General features: G+C 35.6%; 1 protein-coding gene across 4 annotated transcripts in view; it reads right to left on the reverse strand.

The window, feature by feature from the left end:
* The window catches only part of VPS13C (vacuolar protein sorting 13 homolog C), a 96,580-nt gene that overhangs the window by 67,377 nt on the left and 9,891 nt on the right, over positions 1–19,312 (reverse strand). For 3 of the 4 annotated variants that reach the window (XR_012634492.1, XR_012634491.1, XM_074917495.1), the window contains exons 6-20: positions 19,027–19,089; positions 16,812–16,877; positions 15,072–15,181; positions 14,167–14,226; positions 13,504–13,563; positions 12,745–12,825; positions 8,386–8,443; positions 7,930–8,057; positions 6,932–7,038; positions 6,111–6,282; positions 5,601–5,663; positions 4,249–4,384; positions 3,594–3,688; positions 1,645–1,787; positions 82–274 (exon numbers count right to left, since the gene is read on the reverse strand). Coding sequence is in view for 2 of the 4 variants with exons in the window: in XM_074917495.1 (XP_074773596.1) it covers positions 82–274; positions 1,645–1,787; positions 3,594–3,688; positions 4,249–4,384; positions 5,601–5,663; positions 6,111–6,282; positions 6,932–7,038; positions 7,930–8,057; positions 8,386–8,443; positions 12,745–12,825; positions 13,504–13,563; positions 14,167–14,226; positions 15,072–15,181; positions 16,812–16,877; positions 19,027–19,089 (1,535 nt within the window). In the remaining 2 variants the exon portion in view is untranslated. The remainder of the gene's footprint in view (positions 1–81; positions 275–1,644; positions 1,788–3,593; positions 3,689–4,248; positions 4,385–5,600; positions 5,664–6,110; positions 6,283–6,931; positions 7,039–7,929; positions 8,058–8,385; positions 8,444–12,744; positions 12,826–13,503; positions 13,564–14,166; positions 14,227–15,071; positions 15,182–16,811; positions 16,878–19,026; positions 19,090–19,312) is intronic. The other variant, XM_074917496.1, reaches the window with a different exon arrangement.

The raw sequence follows: 19,312 nt of genomic DNA on the forward strand, positions 1-19,312 counted from the left end.
ACAGATCTTCACAGAGCAAAGAGAATAACAGCAGAGAAAGGAGAATCAAGGAAAGAGGTAACAGTTTTGGTTACTACTCACTGCATCGTATTTTATTTCCACAGGCTGTGATTCAATAGTAAGACTCTGGTCAGCAGTACTATCCTCTGGGTTAACATTAAACTCTATCTTAAGTAGAGAAGACTTGCTATCCCCTATGGAGGCCACAAGAGATGGTACAATGTTTTCTTGCCTCAGACCTGTAACATACCAGTTTTCAAGCTTTGCTTCAACCCTAAAGATGAATAGTTAAATACACTTAATTAGAATACAGAACACAGTTCCATCTAGGAAAGACAAGCAGATAAGAAAGCCTTTAATAAAGCCAAACATGACTAACTTCACAGGACTAATATACCACATGGTTAAGAAATTGTTACATTAATAAACTGGAAAAATAAATAGGAGGCAAGTTGTTGACAGCAACACAGGGGTGGTATTTTTCCCTTCTGTTATCTGCAAGGTGGACTGAATATAACTTTCAGCTCATGTTTATTAAGAGAATCAGCTGCAAGAAAAAAGAAAGGCAGAATATTTATACTACAGCTGAAAAAGTAGGAACATTAACTATTGCATCATGATTTCAAATTCAGTGACAGACTTGTTTTGGTGTAAATGGGTATTCTTTACTGACAGCTTCCCTGACAATAGTGTTAAGCAGAAGAAAGCCATATGAACACCAAATCGCACAAACTTCATTCGTTCTTAAAGTACCTATCAGATACGAAACTGATTTTCAGGTCCTGGGTCTCAACCATTGGAAGCCCTGACTTTGGGAGGCAACACAGTTTGGGCATAATCAGTGTCACAATCCTGGCTCCGTTGAGATAACCTAATTATGTTTTTCCAGAAACTTAACAAATGTATATGCTTTACTGTTTCAGTTTTGCCAACTGAATTATATGGCACGCTTTTATGTAAAATATTCTCAAAGCTCTTTTTATTTTTGCGCAGCATTCAGGCTGTACCTTTAATATTCCCCAAAATGTTTTTCAGCAAAAATATTTCAAGAGTCAGCAGCTGAGCTGGCGATCTCATGCATAAAGTCATAAGAGGAAGGAATTGGAAGTGTAAGCATGGAAAGTGCACAGACTTGTTTTCCAGACACTGAAAATTGTATTCATTGACTGTATAATCCAATAGTTTGTATTCGATATTACTGATGTGTCCTCTCTTCAAACACAGGAAGGACTCCATTTCCTACATGCTGGTAATCTCCTACCCACAACCCACAGATGTAATTTTTCGTTTCTGTAGGAAGTAAGCACCACATTCAGTAGCTTGGCTGGAGCGTGTTAGCCAGACCATTTCACACTGCTTAGGTATTCACTTCCCAAAAGTAATACTCAGCAGTTTGACATTTGGATTCAAGAAAGAGCTTGTTATTGTTTATGAAAACCAACAAATACTCTTCCTTTCTTTATTCCATGCTATGTTATTGGCCAAATTACATGACTAACTTTTCAACAGAATACAACTGCAGAATGCCCACAAATTTAAAAGCCAATATACAACATAATGGACTACCCAAGAAGAGACTTCAAAAGTTGGGGAGGAGGGTAAAGGGAAGATGTTTCCACAAAAAGAAAATACCAATCCAATTACTTAATGGCTTGTGCTCCTGGGCGCTGTGATATTTTGGTACTCAGATCAATTATCTGTACTTTAAGAGTTTCTGCCACATTCCTGTCTTCTTTAATTGTAAGAGAAGTGCTTAACAGCTTCAGTGTCACAACATGGGCAACATACTAGTGAGAAGGAGAGAGAAAAATTAAAATTAGTCATCTTGATATGAATCATTTTTCAGAGGTCCTAATTTCAACAAATCCAACAAAATGTGGTAAATACCAAAAACCTATTCTAGTCAACCAAGGTAAGAAACGAATCCAGAGGTAAGAAGCAAAATAGAGTCTTTACTTCCCTTCAACCCTTATTTTTTAACATAAAACAGTGTATTTCAACAAATGCGGAGCAGATACAGTCTGCATCTCTTTTCAGGATTCGGGGAAGTTTTTTAAAAACTGTGAAAGCAAGCATAGCTAAACTATACTCAGTAGAGAGCTAGCAAGATCAAGACATTTCAGAAAACATTGCATATATGCCTTTGTTGTTCTTGCTGCTGAACATCTCAACCTTGTCAAGAAAGGGTTTTGGCTTCCTGAAACATGTAGCATTTTATGACTGTGTCAATCAGCAACTTAAGCAGAATCAAATAACACTTCCTATACGAATCTGAAGCCTGCACATTTCTTCAAGATACTGAAAGAGATGCAAGCATCTTTACACTTAATTTGTCCAAATTAAAAACCGAAGTTACACAGGCAAGCAAGGAAAGCATGAAACAGAAAGGAAATAAAAAAAAAAAGCACCAGTACTGGGCATTTTTTGGGCTGTCTCTCCTCTTTGTTGGTAAGAGATGCTTGCTGCTGCTCTACCCTCTTCAGTTTGACAGGAATAGAAGTTCATACAATAGCACACAGGCCTCATGTTGCCACCAACAATTCTGAACTTCCCTGTGAGGCACATGTAAGCTTATAATAATTAACTTTAAAAAAATATACAAGGTTGGAAAGTTGTAAGTGTTGGATTGTGGAGCGGGAAGGCCTGTTGGGAGAAGAGACAACATCCTCCTTGAAGGAAAGAGTCTTAATGTAAAAAGTACTTCTGTAGTTGATGAAGAACTTAAAGCAGAACCACCAGTCATGTTAAGATTTAAAACAACAGTGTAATAGCCTCCCAGAAAATAAGTACACTGAGAGAAACCTTACCATTTCATACTTAGTTGTCTACTTTCTAGCTTTCTTTCTATAAGCCCTCTCAAGACTATTATACCTGTCAAGTTTTATCTTTTATTAACAAGCAAAAAAATATCTGTCACAAAAATGTGGTTTTATTTTTATGCTTTCCTTTGTGTACTAGAGAAAGTACTATAACTGAAATCTCCTAATATTAAGTATTTGGACAAATATTTTAATAGAAACATAACAAGATCCTTCTAACAAAAGCATCCCTGGAAGTTATAAACATTGGGTCAAACAGGAAATAATCACACGCTAATATTTTTCTTTATAGAAACAACAACTACACAAACTCAATTATCCAAATGACACTGACTTTGGATTTAAAAAAAATAAAAACAAACCAAAACCCAAGAAGACCATCCACACTAATTTTTCACAACAGGTAGCAAGAAACAGATGCAATGAAAAAGCTAACATGGAATATATTTTCATTTACAGTTAGCTTTTTTAATTATCTAAGTTGCAAGTAAGTATCTATTGTCCAGTTTCTGTTACTTCTAAATCCCTTCAGATGAGGCTTGTGCACAAGGCAGAAGAACACCAAAGAAAACATTAGCCATTTTTTGTGATCTCTGAATAGTTTTTTTTTCAATCTTTGTACATTCAACATAGATTTAACTTGCACATATTCTGCTGCTTATCTTAAGGCTAACATGCATCAAAAAGGGGTTTTTTGTTTGGTTGCGTGGTATGGGGTTTTTGATTTGTGTTTTGCTTTGTTTTTTTAAACCATACCCATAAGAAGTTGCTTACCTGCTTTGGTAAGGAAAGGTGGTGGGAGCTATCACTATATCCAATAGCAGTAAAAAGCTTAGCTTTCTCTTCTGGTGTCATTAGTTCATCAATAGCTAAAAATCAAAAACCCACAAAAACTTGCACTTTATTTAGTAATGAGAAGCATGTTTTCCCTCCCGTTTGTTTTCTATGTACTTAAGTTCTGCTGAGACATTTCACTGATTCATCATATTGCATTAAGTTCCATATTTTAAGATAATTTACACAGAAGCAGTCTTCATATATGGTGTTACATCCGTAGCACAGAAATCAATGTAATTTATATTACATAAGCTTTGAGGAGTACTATTAGAACAAATCTCTAGTCCAGACAGCAAATCAGCAGAATACAGTATTCCAATCATCACATATTACACTACAGCTATAAGCTCCATACCCTTCTTCCCAAGGTTCTGTAATGCTTACAGCCATTTCAGAAGTATGCTTTATTTGCCAGCTTGATAATCATTAACTGTAAGTAATACTATAAAATTGATCAATATTGCATTGCACAGTTTATGCTGTGCTCTCTCCTTCTGCATAGTAGGAAGCAAAACAAACTATAACTTCCTTCTTGATGTATATAAAAACTTTAAGTCCCTATAGAAGTTAGTGCATTACAGTCTACACCTACTTTCAGGAACGGGTGATTCTTCATCTTCCTTTTTCCTGGATTCTCTTTTACCCCAGAAACCACCAAACCATCCTCCGCTTTTTTTTTCTGCTTCAGTGGTTTTCTTCTTCAGTAGCTTTTGTCCTGATCTTACTGTCTACAAACCAGACATTAAACCACATAATTAATATGATTACTATATATTTTGTTTTTCTGTAAACAATGCATATATGCATGCATGTTGAACAGACATTTAACTGATGGACAGCAACACCACCCTGTAAGGTATTAAGAACACTGACTCACCAGACAAAAGGAGAAGCAAAAGGATCAAGGGCGGGGGGTGGGGGGAGTGGGGGTGAGTGTGTGTGTGTTATGTGTGTGCATGTGTCTGTGGAAATAAGCATGTGTTACCTGCACTGCAAACAGCCTTTTTCTACACATTTCACTAGCATTTAGACTACTAAAAGGCAGGAACCACATGAAAAGACAGTATTCAAGAGGGCACAAGAAGCAATTACATACCGTAAATCTAGTAGTTACAAACCTGAATACTGACCCTGTACTGTTACATGTATTTAAAACTTTTAATTTTTATTCAAGCTTTCACTTTACATTTTAAAAATCAAGGTCTGACCACAAATATCTCAAAGACTTTCAAGAAACATCCTTATTATTTTTTCATCTTCATTTTCATACATTCCAGATATGTAGACAAACACTGAGGCTACACTAGCATGAAAAGTAACTGTATGATGAAATTACAGAGATCTGTTTTCATGTTAGGAAAACAGCTACCACAAGCATGCTTCTCACAAGACAACAATTCTGAGCTTGCCTTCAGTGTGCTAGGTGGTTTTGATCTTAACTGCAGCTATAACACTTCTCCTCATGTTATAACATGCAACTCCTTGTTAAGTGTCATAAATTATTTCCAAAATAAATGCAGCTAGAGACTTCATCTTTTAACAATTCTCTCAGAATTGTCTTTTAATTAGATTGGCTGTCCCCTAAAAAGAAAAGAGTATCCAAAGGTGTAGGTAGGATGGGAACAGCTGATCTTGAGCAGCTGCAGAACCAGTCTTGAAATAACGGAAGTCAAAAGGAAGAAGGTAATCAATTCAAATCATCATCCTTAGACAATTGCCTGAATGCTACAAAGTGAGTAGCAGTAATGCTATGCACACACCCTGGTAGGTTTTGGCAACTAGTTTCCAGTTTGGAAATTGATTTACTCTTGTCCTAGAAGGTTAGGAAACTTGCCACCTCCTATGCGATCATACACATCAGCACAAATTTTTTCAAGATATTATCATGACAAAACCGTCATATTTGAAGTGTTACAATATTACTGAACAAAAATTATTTCTTACCTCAACTTGTGCTTGTTGTCGTGCTAAGATTATGTTGAAGACATCAAGTTTTCTTTCTAGGTCCTGTAAAAATGTCTGATGAAATCATTTGCCTCTAGAACACATTCAGGAAAGGCTCACCACTACAAATTCTCTACCACCTCCTTTATATTTACACTCCCATTTTTTTCTAGACCTGCTCCTTTCCTCCAAGGCTATACCCAGCGCAGAAGTTCATTAGAAGATGAAACCTGATGTTAGGCAGGCTAATTTTTTTTTTTTAAATAGATAAATCTTGCACTTCATTAAATGCATCCAAGCTCATTAATCTGCAACCAAAAAGGGTTTATTTAAATGGCACTTTACTAGTATTTTCTTTCTTTCAAGAACAGGTTACACTGAACTTCAGATTAAAAATGGTAAATCTTGTGCTCTTGTAAAACCACCAACCTTGTTCACTGTCATATATATTTGAAATAATTATTTAACAGAGGGACCAAAACATACTTTCTCCAAAAAGAAAAAACATACCTGAATTTGCCTCTGTGTTTCTTCTGACAATTTACTCTGTGTCAGCTTGTTCTTGTACATATTTTTGTAACTCTTCAGAAGCTGCCTATGTTGTTTTATGTTATTCCATGACCACATTCGAGTACATCTTTTGATGTGAACCTCAAGAACACTGTTACCTGCATATTTCCACCTACAACAATATCACACTTGTGAGCAAAGTCCCATTTCATTTATGCATGACAACTTTAATTTGCAGAGGCACTTTATTAATATACCAACACTTTGCTTACCACTTGACACTTGAGTACCTTTGTTCCTAAAAATTTGACAGTTTCAACATCACTTTGGTAAAATGGACTGAGGGCTCAAGTTTAATGCCTGAAGAACTATAAATCTGCATTCTGCATTTGCAAATTTGGGCTATATCAGCCTTAAGTACATTAAGTATCAGTAAATACTTCGGAAAAAATCCACAAAAATGTCTATGAGCTCAAAACTTTAAACATTACAGTTGACATACATTAATATTTCCCTTGTAATACATTCGCTATTTTTTTTTAGGCTTTCTAAAATTATATTCTAGCTTCTAGAGAGAACATCGGCATTTTGTTCAGAGATTTTGGGGACCAAGGTTAACTTTGCAAGTCAGATTTTCATCACCTGGTTCCTTCATGTGTTCTCTTCCACGCACCTTTTCTACTTGGCTAAGCAAAGCTCTGTTTAAGTTGTAATGATATATGCAATCTAGTTTTAAAACTACATTTAATCACAAAAGGAGAATGAAGAGACTGGAGAGGATCCAGCATCTACCACAGAATGCATGAGCATACACAGCTTACCACTGTCTGGCGTTTTTATGCAGAGATACATTTGGCCTAAATCTTCTGTATGGTGCATTGCGAACCATGTAATCTATGGACTCCAGAAGGTCTATCATGCTGAGGTACTGAACACAGAAAAACAAATTCCTTAGCAGAGTTGCAGATTTTGTTGCATGCAGTGCTTAAAGTACATGTATACCGTGGTCTTCAGTATTCCCCAGACTATACAGAAATTCAAGCTTATGCATTGTCATTAGAGTGCAAAAGTGGAGTGACTATACCCACTGCTCTCAAAAACACACCAACGTATGAACTTCTGGTTTCCTTGAAAAAAAAAAAATAAAAATTCTATTTCTGTTAGCCTGCTCAGCACAAAGTCCCAGGCTTTCTCAAACCAACCATGTTCTCTTCATTTGTTAATACACAGCTTCCCCTGTTTTAGAACTGCCTTTTACATTCGTTAACCTTATTGGTACTGTTCTGAACTCAGACTACATTCTGACATCAATAAGAGCTAAAAACCCATGTAGCAAATTATCACTGAAAAAAATAAAACACTGATATTGCTGGAGATTTATCTAAATCAGTCCCTTGATACTTCAGCGGGTTTTGTTACCAAAGTCAGCATACGACATTCATTCCCACCCTTACTTGTATCTTGGCATCTCTGCAGTTGTAACATTGGCTCAGTTTTCTAATACAAGGGCTATTCATAAGAATTATTATATTCAGTACATGAAATGAATGCTGCTAGAAGGGCTGAATACAGATCAGATGGTCCCCAGAGGATCCACAGATAACAGGGTCAGAGTGTTAGGACCTAGTACCAGGAACTGACTGCTACACAAAAGGAAAACAATCCTATACTTTTCCCAGTTACTGATAAACAGTTTAGATAGACTACTTGCATATAAGCAGAAAATTCCCAAAGAAGAATGTTTTCCAACAACAAAAAAATAATCCTACAATTATCACAATCTCTGAAATAGGGGGTAACAGATACCAAGACAACTTACCTGTGGCTTAGTGAATTCAATGACAATTCTCTGTACTTCTACATTACAATCAAACTTGGGAGTTTTCAGTTCTACTTCTGCATATGGGTTGATATACAGTCTTGCAGAGGCTGATACCGGTCTAAAAACTTGAAGATAAAAAATTTGAGATTAATTTTATGTTTACAATTAAAGTATGATAAGCAATCTCAAAGTACTTATTTCCACTGCCTGATATATCAGCCACTTTGTACTCATAATACTTATGCTTACAACCCACAGAATCAGGATGCAGTTCTTACCAAAAATTAAGACAGCCCAGCAGGAGTCAAAAAGCATACAAGCACTACTATGTTCTATTATGTTTAGGTTTTTGTAAAATAAAGTTAGTATGGGCATGCTTGCATGATCAGGTCAGGCTACTGTATACTAACACGCTCAGAACAGTTTATATTCATTCACTGCTAGCTTACTTACTATACTGGTAGTCTTCAGGCTGGTTACCACTACATGGAATTCCTCTTTTCAGCTGATCCTGTAAAGGAATACGATACTGTCTAGCAATTGCTGAAGAGCGTTACTTGTTTACAGTTCTCCAAGCTTTGAATAGACCAACTTAATTTGACACGTATTTCACAAGAGCCTCCTCCCCCTAAATGGGAAAGCTAATATAGCACAAGTACTTAAGAGTGAAGGGTTTAATTATACCAGATTTAAAAGAATTTTAAGTTTCTCATATCAAGTGAAAGGTTAGTACAGTTTTTATTTAACTTCTGCCTTCCTAATTCTTGTAATAACAATTTCTGTGTACTAATTTAGAAACATACAGCTCATGTGTACATTCAAACATGTAGCATAGTAGATCAAGCATTTGTTTTTAAACTCCTTGAAAGTACCAGGAGTATCTACTCACATTCTACCCTTTCTCATTTTTAGCACATAAGGAGGCCACTTGAGCCTTCTGGTATTCTGCAGGCATGAGAAGAATTAAAGACAGGAAAAAAAGTCAGGAAAATAACAAAACAGCCCAAGAGGCCTGAGAAATATGCTAGAACCGAGTCTTAACTGAAAATGAGGTCCATCTGATGGTATAATTCATCAGCAATCTATTGAGAATGCTATATTCATGCTCAAATATTTTATATAGTTTCAGAACTGCAATGGCACAATCAGTTAAAGAGGGAGGCCTGCTTTTAGGAATATGTACATATAAGCTATACACGAAGGCTGATAAAGTGCTTGTTCCCAATATATTTTATAAATACTATTAAGAGTTGTTTCTACAAGGAAAATATTTTTTAACTACAGATTTCTTCAACCTAACCCTTTTTCCAGTTTCTTATTTAAAAACTGGTTTGTATTTTATAAAAGGTACACTTTCTCATTAAAAATATTGGTATTAAAACCTATTTCCTGTCTGCTGATCTATATTAATATAGAATAAATACAGAAAATATAAAATAAATTTCAAGGAGATTAAGTATAAAACAGCTAATCTCACAACCACTCATATACTCGTGTTATTTAAATAAGACAACTGTTGTACAAAAGTAACGGATTGCTACAGATTACACATCTTACTCTTACTACAACATAGACCAATTAGCTCCTATGATAAATCTGATTTCCTGATAATGCTGTTAAAATTAAGACCAAAACAGCCTGTCTGGATGGAGGACCTAACTTTCCAGGGAACAAGTTACCCTAAAACCTACATATAAAATGTATTCAGGTATTTAATACAGAAAATTTTCCTAAACAAGACATGTTATTTGCTATTTGTTCAGTTCCTGTATTGGTTTTAAAATTCTGAAGCAGAGACAATTTAGCAAGTGGGAGAGATTACACAAGAAATCTTATGCCCATGGTTACTTTCATTCTTCCCCTGTGCTTCTTCAAATCTTAACAGATGTGTTCTAAGTTTATTCCTGCTCTTCCTCTCTTCCCCTTTTAGGAACAAGGACTCAAGGACAACTAATCACAACTGACAAATTTAAATAGTCAAAAGATGCAAAAAATCCAAATAATGGAGATGACACCAGTATGCAAAGTGATACTAGTATACAGTGCCAAAATTGCTAAGGATTTCAAGAACTGGAAAAACTGCAAGTGGCAAGAGGCTTCAAATTAATACGTGGTCAGAATACTGGATACTATTAGCTATGGTGGAACTGCTCTGTCTCCAAACTCAAAGAAAAGTTTACATGAAGGACATACCAAAGGCTTTGGAAAGGGGCAACTCCATTTTACAGTCATGGAGGACAAAATTCCCAATTCTTTCAGAAAGAACCCGTTAAAAACCTGCTTGATGATGGAATAGGAAGTGGTACTCCCTGATACATAGAACTTATGTTCAACAAAACCACACCAGCATCATCACTTGCAGCTCAGTCAATAGTAAATACAAGTCTCTGTGAAAAGGACTGAGATCTAAGCTACCGGACAGTGCCAGGTAAGCCCACAAAGCCATCTGTTCACAAGCATGTCAAGGACTAATTCACAAAGGATCTTTCCAACAGTGCTGGAATGACATTTGAAGCACTAAGACTTTTGCTGCTGTCAATTCAAACTGTATATTGATTTGTGTTTACATTTCACTTTAGACTGAGATACAACAGAGAAAACATCCACAGAGAGGTAATTCTGAAGACTCCTGTAGCTAAAGTAACTCGGCTATTACTAAAAATATGTAAACATTTCTGCTAAACTAGAAAGGCAGAAGTGGAAGTGCTCTAAGGAAATCTAGCTTTTTAAAAAACAAAGCAAGAGACTGTAGACAGGAAGAGAAATCAACATATTCATAGTATCTTCGATATACAGTGAATTCACACCCCAGTTTTGGGACAATAAACAGTGCCCTATGATGGGAACCAGAGCAAAAATGAAAGGACTTAGGTTTCAAGTTCCACGTAACAGACAAAAATTCAAATAATATTAAACAACTGGCTGGTTTTAAACACTTAACAGATTTGACTCAACCCTCCATACTAGTACCAAGCTCAGCATATTGTTTATTTTGTTAAGGAGAGAATAAACAAAAATAAAGATACCTGTAAAACATGAGCAAAGAAGGAAAAAAAAAAGTAGCATTTGGACACACAGAACACCTGCATAACCTTTATAAACATAATGGGTCATTTTTGCACAGAGAGCACTTACTCACACTAGAAATAGCATGCAGACATACAGCATGCACTGCACATCATCTCCACAGGAAAACGAAACGATGTTCAGACAAACTAACAAGAGTAATCACATGTCCATTATTCCAAGCCAATTGACTTGTTTTCATAATCAGTTCTAAAGTTTACCTTCAGAAACTGAGATATTCATTAACGTACTACCCAAAATCTCACTAGAATAACTAAAAGTTTATATATAAAGTCCACTTTATATAACTCAAGTGTATATATATACACTATATAACTAAAGCAACTCATATATATACACATAACTAAAGTAAATCACTACTTCATCAAAATAGTGGGCTCTTAACAAGAGAATGAAGTGGTCATCTGAAGTAAAACTTCTTAACAGTAATGTTGCTTTTCCAACTCTGAAGTCCTCAGCTGTTTTACAGAAATAGGATGTGTGCCCTCAGACAAATTTATGTCTCTAACTTCCCTGTTCATACTGCCAAAGTTCCCAGTTCCTCTGATGGGAAAGAGGATTTCACAGCAATTAAATGAAAGCAAAACAAGTACTTTACACACTTAGAGTGTTACAAGTTGCATTATTGCACTATTTATCGAGCTAACAGCAACTCAAAACACAAATGAATCAGAAAAATCTAGACTCCAGGAAGCGCCCCACCAATTTGATTTTATTCTTTCTCTGTAATTACCATTTTAAGATATTGCCTCTTGTTCTGTCTTAATTTACCCTCACTGCCTTCATGCTGCCTCTCATCTTCTGCACTGCAGCACCATCACTATTTCTCTAGTCTCTACACCAACTGACTCAGCTTCATCAAGCAGGAAAGAAGTATTTCCAGCATCATCTTTTCCATACAGTCTATCTTAATTACGTTCCATCCAACCTCATTTTCTAAAGCCTTCATTACTCCATCCTACTGTGCAATCCACATTTAAAGATGTGACCCTCTTCTGTCTGTCAAGCATTGCATACTCATTCACCCATCCATATAACTTATTCTACTAAAGCTCTTCAGAATTTTACTAACGCTATTTCCCACAATAAGGGTTGCTATCTTTAAGAACTACTACATTAGCATCTCCGCAATTTTCTGTTTCTTTGTTTAGGTCTGACAATGGATACCTACCTACCTAAGCTTTGGTTTATTAAAAAGAAAAAAAAAACCCTCGTTGTTTTAACATCTTGTTCTTCTATCTGCCTTCACTGTATTGGTTAATTTCAGGCATGAAGTTTAGGTAACCTGGATAACATGTAATATAAACTCCTGTTCTGATAAAGATCTAATATCCTGAAATTGTATTAATTCTGTGCTCCTCTACGATCTCAATATTGCCTTTTTCATTACAGTAGCTATGTAATAGATCATATAGCCCAGATATTTAGTAAACAGTACTGGGTAAATAGCATGAATTCAAGATAAATATGATAATACAACATGATTTTATATACACAGTTTCTGACTATTTGTAAAACTTATACAGGTTGGTAACATATGAAGTTCACAAAAAAAATAATATTAGCAATGGATATGGATAGTGTAATAGATTAACATATGATCCTAGTATCAGAATACAGTTGACCATAAATGTGGAAGTGGGGTAGAAATTAGTATGGTGTAGTTTTGAGTACTACAACAGCTACAGTGTACAGTACCATTTAATGCATTTTTTTCTACATTACCAGTATTTGTTCACGGGAGCCATGATAATATATTTTGCTGTGTATGTTCCAATAAGCACTGAGGCTGTCCAGGCACAAAAGCTGCAGAGGAAAGAAAACATTCAACAGATTCCATACTCCGTATTCAACCCATTCTATGAACCTAGCTTTCCATTTGTGAAAACAGAAAACAAATAAAAGCAGACAAGACAGCAAATCCACCATTAGCACTGAGCTGTATTTGATCTTATATTTTCAAAGTGAAAATAGAATTGCTAAAAAGCAAGTTCTTAAAGCATACAAGTTCATGTACATCTGATAAAGATGATTCTGGATTGCAGAGGCAAGAGTGCACAAAACCAACATTTGGCCTAATGAAGAAGCCAGGACCATTAAACCCTTCTTATATTGTTCCTATTAAATGTTTGCATACTCCTTTCAGCATGAGGTTGGGGGGCAGGGAGAACAGAGAGCTACCAGAATCCCAATTACATTTGACATACAAACTAAGAGTAGGAAATAGCAATTTGACAACCTATTTCAAATCGCAGTTACCACACAGACTTGCTGTATAATGCATTTAATGAGGGGAATCAGCATCTGCATTTAAGGGAAATTATTTCAACCACGGAGTTGAAAGTTATGCCTTATATAGAGCCAGTTATTTGTGCTCTACTCCCATTTAAACACACAGCAAAACTAAGAAAAGCAGGACAATTCACAAACTATCTTTCCAATTTTTATTTAGAACCCCCCAAAAAAATGAAAAACACACATTACCTTGTAAATTATTTTTGCAGCTTCATTCAGAATAGAAGGTGTCCAGTTCTCATTTGTTGTCTGAAAGTTCAAAATGATAAAAGTAATCTTGTGCATTTTATTTAACACATTTGTGGTTTTATCCTATACTTTCAAGCACGGAATGTATAATTTTGGTGCTACCTGATTACAGAATCCAGTTTCTCTAGACTGTGTACATAAAAGTCAAAATCCAATACAAAAATCTGTCAACTTATTTTGATTTTCAACTCTTACCTACAAAATCCTTAACATCTAAGGAAAATAGGGCTTAGCTGAAATTTTTTCCCCCCATTTCCCAAAAGGCCTGGCAAAATACCACATTCTTTATCATCATGACGTCATGTTTGCCCTAGTTTATTTATCAGGCCAACAGATAACCTGGCCTATGAAAGTAAACATATTCAGTTTTAAAGATCACTTGGATCATAAGAACAAATCACTAGTCTCAGAAAGTGCGAGGTTCCTTAATTGTCTTTCCTTCTGCTTGCACAAACTTCAAGTACTATTTGCATTAATAAGATTGTCTTTGTTTCCAGCAGTATGCATACTTTCATTGTATCATCAATATGTTACTTTTCCTTTCTGCTACTCCAAAGACAAGTAAATCAAAACCATAAGAACATGCACACACACACACATTACCAGTAAACTGAGCTCGCCCAATGTCATTCCCAAGGAAATTGGACATTGTGGATCTGTGATCTACAAAAACAGAAAAATAACAGCTATTTATTTCTCTTGCTGCAATCAGAGAGGTATCACTTAATAAAAGTTGACTGAAATCCTGATCTGCTTTGAGGATCTTCCTTTGCTTAATTATTCTAGCTGAAGCATTCTTGAAATCCGCTAAATTGGGCTGTAGCATAAAGACTTAGGACTTCAAGCTGAAAATTTCCTTTCAGCTTCTAGAATCTTCATATAGAAAAGAACTAAGAACTACAGAGTACCACATCTCTGTTAGCTATATCACTTTATGACTTCCATTCCTCCCACCTTTTTAAATTTAGTGTCTCTGAAAACAGTCCCAAAATAGGTTTCAGAAATAATCTATATATAATGCTTTTCTTTTACATTCAATTATCTCATCACAAAGTGCTTCATCATCTTCCGAAAGGTAGCTGGAAGCAGGCTAGAATAATACCAGTTTGGTACATATCAATTTATCAATTATCTCATTTATCAATTAAGTATTTTCAACTACTTGTCTTCCAACTCATCTGTAACCCCACCAGTTTCTGACATTCTGGACTTCACCCAGGACACTGAAAAATTCTGTACACCAACTGCACACAATATAACAAAGAGCCACCATCCACATGTAGTGAGCAAGGCACCACTGGACAAGGCAAAAGAGAGAATATCTATTTCACATATCCAAAATATTTCTGGCTTTCTGTTGTATCCGGGGTACTTTATTTGAAGATGTGCAGAAGAAACCACAGCAACTTTTTCAAGGTGGAAGACCACAGTTTCCCTCTATGGACTAGATAATCATGACTGTACCAGAGCCCAATTTAAAATGAGGAGAATATGTTCCAGATACTTACATCATCTTCATATCTAACATGAATGCCTGTGATTTTGACTTGAACATTTTTTATAACTTGGGTTGCAAGCTTTTCTAAGAAAGTATCTTTCTTCTCCTCCTTTGGTTTGTCTAAAATAATTTAAAAACAGTCAGCAGTGTAGTAGTTACATCTTGAGTTTAACCACACTAACAGCTATATTAATGTAAATTTAATGCTTACTCCAACATGAATACTTAACATTTAAGTTTTCACTTATTTAAATTACATATTTGCAATTTTTTCCTTTTCTGTACATCATATTCTGAAGATGTGATGTTAGCTGTGTGTGCACAACACAACCACAAGTCTCAGTTGAAACAGTTTAGCTTACAGCAAGTTCTTAGTTAATATAATTCTCTCCATTCCTTCCAAGATAAAAGGTTCTCTCTTAAAAGTCCCTCAGCAATTTGCTAGGGGTTTCAACAACCAAATAGGCGAGACAGTGTAATTTAGCACAAAACGCCCTTGAATAACCAGGTGAAGATGATACTTGCACAAGAGACCAGTCCATTGGAGCCTTTCATACAACACTGTCTGGGAAAGTTAAAAAGCTGGCATACCATAAGTGAAAACAAAGAGTATAATTTCATTTCTTCCACACTGAACTTATACTGTGACCATTTAAGGTAGGTCCATAGCAGATTTTGCTATGCCACATAACAATACTTGAACTTCTGCTGAACAAGATATGGTAGCAGAAGATGCATACCCACAGAAGTTCAGCATTCTACCCAAGACAAGCGTACACATGCCAAGGCAGGGCAGGGGAAGGAGAATATTTACAATTCCTCATTATTTAATGACATAACTCTAAAAATATTATTTCAGGCTGAGCATCTTAACATTTTACCTAAAATATGGCTAGATGACCTGCTTGTTCTCTAGCTATCTTTACAGGCTACCTTGTCTTGTTCCGTATCCACCTTCCAAAGTGGCTATCCCAGTGAATGCCACCGATCAGCGTACCAAGCTTGTACATTTTTGTTGGAAATGGTACAGATGGCTCAAATTTAAGAAACAGTTGTGGCTATCCAACTAGAGAGACATAAAGACTACAGGTTTTGACTAAGTTTAGGGTCACACCCTGAGTTTGACTCCTCAGCTTACTTTAACTGTTTACAACTTGCAATGAATGCTGAACACCACAGATATATAACTTTGTACATTTTGCTATAAAAATAAGGGTCATTTCTTTTTAAGCTCTAAGAGAAATTCAGAAGATTCCTTTAAAATGAAAAGGCTTTGCTACTGAATGTGATATAACACTATTTTAGTCAGAGCTATTTAGAACAGAAGCTAAGAGGTGCTGAAAGGACTGTTTACTATTATATCATCAGTATAGTACCAGATTTACTTTACATAGCTGTTGCTGGAATATTACAAAAATTAGTCAAACAGGTATCTTTCACATGTAGTTTTTTCCTCACAGTTAAGTGCCACTCAGCCTACCAAATGTGTATATTTTTGTTAGAAATACTACAGATAACTCAAGTTGAAGAAACAGGCACAGCTATCCAAGTAGAAAGAAACAAGGATCTCCTCAGTTTTACTGGATCCAGAGAATGGATAAACAGCAAAAAAGAGCTCTCCCCAATTTACACCCTCTTTTTCAAACAGGAAGAAAAAGGTATTAATGGATACATCCAAGACTAAGAAAAACTAATCCAAACAGAAACCAAAAAAGTTTTTAAAAAGTTAAAAGCCATAACTTTTACCCACCTTTTGAGCGATCACGACCTTTAAAGGGTCTCTTAAAATGCTTTTTATACTTTTTACGCTTACGTCCTTTTTCAGCGCAAGCAATTTTTTGGGAAAAGGATAAAATTCAAGTTAGTAAAGCAGAAATGTAAGAAAGCACAGAACAAGATGGAAGAAAGTTTAGCTCATCTTAAGCAGAATGTCTTAGTAAGATCTCATTAAAAGCTTTTAAAGAGTATCAGATCTGTTAAGGAAGCATTCATAATTTATGTATACTTAAATTCACTTCCAGGGAAGCAACTAAAGCCTTGCCTTGTTTTTTTTATCCCCCTTTTTCTTCTTTTTTTTTTTTTTTTTTTTTTTTAAAAAAAGTCACTGAAGTTCAAAGCCCACGTAAACTATGCAGCCAGTAAAAACTCTAGATTAAGTACCAAAATTTCTACAGAATCAATTATCCTGCCAATTGTAAGGTCAAGACATTTAATTCAACTTTCATATAGTTCTTATGTCATTTTTCAAGAGCTTGAGGAATTACAAATAATCACCAAGCTTCTCAGGAAATACATTCCCAGAGTTCCTCATGAGTACACTGTATAACATAATTGCAGATCACTTTATGTACAGAAGAGAGCTAAAAACAGAGCCACGACTGCTTATTAGAAACTCTGGTGAATAAGTTTTTCCGCAATCCAAGTGTTTGTTTTTTATTTAATGACCTCAAAGGCAAAATTGTCATAACTGAATGGTTAATCATATACACACATGGAAAAACTACCCCAACAAACATGGAAGTTTAAATCCAGAAGAGGCTTCTAGCATACAGAGGCATAACTTCCAAGTTAAGATATTTGAGATGTACACAGAAACCCAAAGAGCACTTCTCAATACAATCCTCATACTAATCAACAGTATGGTATGAATGCAATCTGAAAGAACAATACCAGTAACCGAAAAAAAAACCCCATACCAAAATGTTGATTCTTTAAAAGCTTTATATGAAATTAAATTTCTATTTATTATTAAATAATAAAATTATTTACACACAAGTTAAGACCCACACAATCACAACCATTTCATGAATTAAATTAACGGTCATATTTTTCCACATTTCTAAAGAAAACTACTTTGGTGAGTTGCATTGCTTCTTTCGCCTCTTGGGCTGTACACGGAAAAATAACTTAGCAAGAGGGCTGCCTGTGCTTAACTTTAAGGGGTTGCAGCATGAGAAGGGTGTATCCCATTAAAGCAAGAAGGAAGCAAGTGCAACAGTGTATTTAACTCTGCGGAACAACTTTATTTTAATGTAATTGGCATGCCTGTTCAAACAAAGGAGAAGAAAGTGCCTGACAAGATTTCAACCTGTCTTACAGGTAAGGTGATCACCCTACAAATAACAAAAAGGAAAACTATGCCAAACAGAAAAAATGTAAGTAATAATCTACAAGTAATCATCTATAAATGTTATTTTAAAAACAACTTCCTTCACTTACTATTAAATTTGTAGCTCTTGGGCTTTCACTCCCATGTATGACAAAACTAAGGCAACATGATTTTGCTTGACTACCCGCATCCATTACTATGGAGAAACTAAATGTATTATTTTAAGCTCATTCTAAGCCTGCATTCAGATAAAAGCCCATGAAGTAATTTTGGCCAGGAATAAATTTCTAAAAATCTGGTTCAAGCAGATAAAAATACAGCAGGTGCAACATAACAACAGCTCCTCTGAATTCAATGGAAACTGTTTCCTTGCCTAACCTGAGAGCAATCCAAACAAACAGAATCAAGGAAAAAGCATTCTAAATGCCTTCAATCTGCTATGGTTCATTTTGCGTGTCCAGTTTCAAGACAGCCTGAACTTCCATTATATTAAGCCCAGATACTTTAAGTAAGTTACCCTCTATTCTACAAACACCTAAAGACAGTGTTTTAACTTTACAGTAGAACATTGTCAGCCTTTTATAACACTCTTGAGCTCGACACGGCTGTTGGAAATCTTTCTACATGGTCTCTTAGTCTTCTTGTACAGCCACTCAACTAAGACAGGACTAGTCATTGCAAGTTTCCACTGGAATTCAGAGTCTTATTTCTAGAACCCCCAGTATGTGGATGCTTACTAAACAAGTATTGTTTCCTCATTTCTACATTTGGCTGCTTTGGGAGGTGGGTATTTTTAAAAATGTAAGCTGCATATCCATCATGCATTTGCAAAATGTAACTAACCATGCATACCCACCAGGCTTGATGTCCTTGTAAATCAGACTCTCCAACCCATACAAGGAATCTTGTGAATGTGTACCTTGGTCCACATCGCAGCAAATAACCAAAAAAATGCATTTTGTTTAAAAGGAGGAAATCAGCTCCTGATTTAATATGAAGTTTAGAAAACTCATGACACATTGGTATTTCCATTACAGTATCTGACAGTCAGAGTCACTTCAGAATATCTAGTTTCAAAGACTATCTACATAGGCAAATTATGCAATTCTCATTTTACTTATAACCAGCAAAAGAAGAGAGCT

The sequence above is a fragment of the Athene noctua genome, chromosome 13 (assembly GCF_965140245.1).
Source record: "Athene noctua chromosome 13, bAthNoc1.hap1.1, whole genome shotgun sequence".
Taxonomy (NCBI): Eukaryota; Metazoa; Chordata; class Aves; order Strigiformes; family Strigidae; genus Athene; species Athene noctua.